At 39.7% G+C, this 3,392-nt stretch overlaps 1 protein-coding gene across 1 annotated transcript in view; it reads right to left on the bottom strand.

Annotated features, from left to right (window-relative positions):
• The window catches only part of LOC105176443, a 10,930-nt gene extending 7,828 nt beyond the window's left edge, over positions 1-3,102 (bottom strand). The window contains 1 exon segment of the mRNA XM_020691362.1: positions 1,289-3,102. Coding sequence (XP_020547021.1) covers positions 1,289-2,639 — 1,351 coding nt within the window. The 5' untranslated portion in view covers positions 2,640-3,102.

Genomic DNA, 3,392 nt, shown 5'->3' with positions numbered 1-3,392 from the left:
CTCATAAGTTCAATATTATCAACTAAATTGGATATCGCCCTTATGATATTCTGCCTAACAAGAAAATTGGTGTAGAATGATAAAAATTGCATCCAGAAGCTTAGAATGTGAATGAAGTATGAGACGACACAGCACACAACTGTTTTTAATGAGACCATGCGCAAAATCCAGAATATAAATGACATCAAGAGGAAAATCTTGTCTCAAAAACGAATATTCACACTTCATCATGCATAAGTTCTCTCTTTTAATTTTCAGAACTAAAATAAAGTTACACAACAGAAGAATGTCCAGAAAAATATACCTATTCTGTGCGATCAGTCAGTAGCTTGAAGTCATGTACCAATATCCTTTTTACCAACTAAATACGATAAGAACAGACGGTGTACGTTGTGCATGTGGGTGTACATAGGCACGTACATCTGAATTAAGAGCCAAAAGTAATAAAATTGCTTCGCCAACATTGTAACTTCACAAACGGCTCCTGATACTGATGGAAAAGTAAAAGCCTATTCTTTCTTCTCTTTAAAGCGTTTGTTTACAATTTCTTTGACAATTAATAGAGTCGTTGACGGCAGCCAGATATTATTGAAAGCTCCCTTTGTTTTAAACAATAAAATTGAAGCTGAACCGAAAAATTATAAAACCCCAACGTTCTAATTTGAACAACCCAACTAATGGGGCTGACAAAAAGACTAAACAAAGTAGTCAAACCTTCTGTATCTAGAAGCTCAGATCCATTGGAAAGTTTATTGTGATACTAAAAAAGAAAAATGAAAAATATTAGTATACTAACAATTAGTAGTAGCACCAACATTTGACTATCTATAGTGAGTCCTTCGCCATCCCTCCATAGCCCCCACCCCTCAGCGCAAAAAAAAAAAAAGAAAAAGACTAAGAGAGGAACGCAGGAAAAGAAAAGAAAATAGTATTAAACAGAAGTATGAACTTGGCCATTTAATACTTGAAATTTACTCATTTCAATGTCAACATTGCATACATTTACATTTGCAGGACAAGGGGAATAGAAAATTGATCATCATGTTATAATTTCCCATACAGTTATCATACAAAACGTTTGAAACATGAAACACACTTTCCCAGATGGGCAAATACATGGTTTAATTAATCATAGTAAGAAATGGTTAAACCCAGCATTATTCGGTCCCATAGTCCAATATAAGAACTTATCGACAAGCCATAGATTCCAAATAAGACAACATTCTTCTGCCTTGCCATCCAACAAAGAAATGTAGGGACTGTTAACATAAGTAAGCACAATACATACCATTACTGCAACGGAGACAGGCACCAGACTTAACCTTGCACAAATAACAAATCAACTTCCTTCTTGTGTCCTTCAACTCATCCATATTCATGATTGGCTCCATTGTTCTGGTGTTCTCCAGATAAACCTCAGGCATCCACTGGCAACAAAACAAATGAGCAAACTCCATCTTTGACCCATCATTCTCACTCCCATATCCCCTTTTCCGCACAGGCTTCAATGCACCACCTTGTCTTGGACAAAGCAAACATGGTGTCTCGGTGCTCAAATCCACAACATTATTACATTTACACCATGAACACAGCCAAGAACTATCTACATCTTCTTGAACTCCATAACACCTTTGGTGCACTACCATCCCACAAGCAGCACACTTAATCAAGCAATTCAAGGGGTCACCAGAGTCACCAAAACTACAATAATGACAAACAGAGTCTGAGCCTTCAACTGCACGTGCCACAAGGAGCTTCTCCAACCCTGCATCCCTCCCCAAAAGCTTCCGTTTCTTTGAAGGCCGCTCTGATGCCAAATAAACCTTACTTCTGGATCCTAAAAGCCATTCTACACCACTAAAAGAAGTAGATTCTTTCTCAGTCGTCTGAATCTTTTCTCCATTACTTTCTTCTTTAATACTGCAATCTTCTGTTTCTACCACATTACCATCAATATCCATGGAGCGAGGCCCATTGTCGTCTTGCACCATTGATTCATTAAACTTGAGCTTCCCATTGCTATTCAGCTCAACACCATTTTCAAAGTTCAAGATATCTTTCTCACAAGCACTTGCAAGCATCCTATTAAATGTGCCATAACGATCATTGTTCTCATTATCCAATGATGGAATTGAAAACCACTTCTCGTTACTGGAATACCCAACTCTTGAAATCCTGTCAAGCCTCTCAATGTCCTCAACAGTAAGTTCTCGAAAATACTCCTCAGTCTCAACCCAAAAGTTGCTCCCCCTTGGTCGGCCTGGAGTTGAAGACTTATTCTCCGACCCAGAATGCAACTTCTTGTGCCGTTTTCTACTATCTGAATGCCTAGTTAATAACTGTGACACCCCGCTAGGCAACGTGTTCGCACCGGAAACAAATGCCTGAGGCGCCTGCGCGTCCTCAGAATCGAAGGGGGAACGAAATGAGAGTACCTTACGAGCTTGAGTATACAAGTCAAACTCAACTGTAGAAGCCGGGGGTAGTTTCGTAATATTCCGGGAACCCGAGGGCTTTTCTGTAATTTCAGGGTTCAAATTAGGGCTATTGCAATTACTGTCGAATTGCTTCGCTTCGGCGGTGCCCCTACCACCAGCCATGGATTTCCTCCGCCTCTGGCATCTGCCTCCACCGGTCATCGCGTCCACCAACCAATTTCACCACCACCAGCCTTCAAGCATCCCATTTCCTAAAAACCAAACCCTAAAAATACTATCAACCCTCAAAAACCTAATCAGAATCAAATCCTGTTCTACGGATTCACGCAGAAGGGAAGGGGAAAGTAGATAGAGAGAAGAAGCGATTGTACGTGTCTGTCTTGTGTGCGGGTGCGGCTAGGGTTAGGGTTCCTTTTTCCGGTTTTGGGGGTAAAACAAATTTGGGGCTATTTTTTAATTATTTTGTTTCGTTGTTTGGATCCGTTTTGGATTTTTTTCCGCTTGAGAGAGAGAGAGAGAGTCGCGTTTCTTGGAGGCAGACGAGGGCGGTTTGTTTTTAAGACACGGGAAAAAAAAGAATTATTAAGAGAGAGAATTTGTTAGAGAGAGAAAGTTGTAAGAGGCGTGCGTGTGAGAATTGGGGGTTGGGGAATTTCAATGGGAGTAGCGTGTATACTGAACTCGTCCCCAATATGAAGGATGCGACTTTTGGGCCGTGGCCCGTGATTCCCGTCCAATACTCCTAGCAAATGAATAAGCATTTTGGTAAACGCACTGTGACGTGGAAGCATGATACTTGTCATGAGAATTTTATGCATTTATTTTGAGGAATAATTACATTATCCTCCCCTAAAATTTATTATAATTATACATAACTCTCTATAATTTAATAAATTACATCTAATACCTCTAGTATTTATTTCTGTCTAACGAATAAATCTTTCTATTAATCAA

This window comes from Sesamum indicum, linkage group LG2 (assembly GCF_000512975.1).
Source record: "Sesamum indicum cultivar Zhongzhi No. 13 linkage group LG2, S_indicum_v1.0, whole genome shotgun sequence".
NCBI lineage: Eukaryota > Viridiplantae > Streptophyta > Magnoliopsida > Lamiales > Pedaliaceae > Sesamum > Sesamum indicum.
This window is presented reverse-complemented; position numbering and strand designations above follow the sequence as displayed.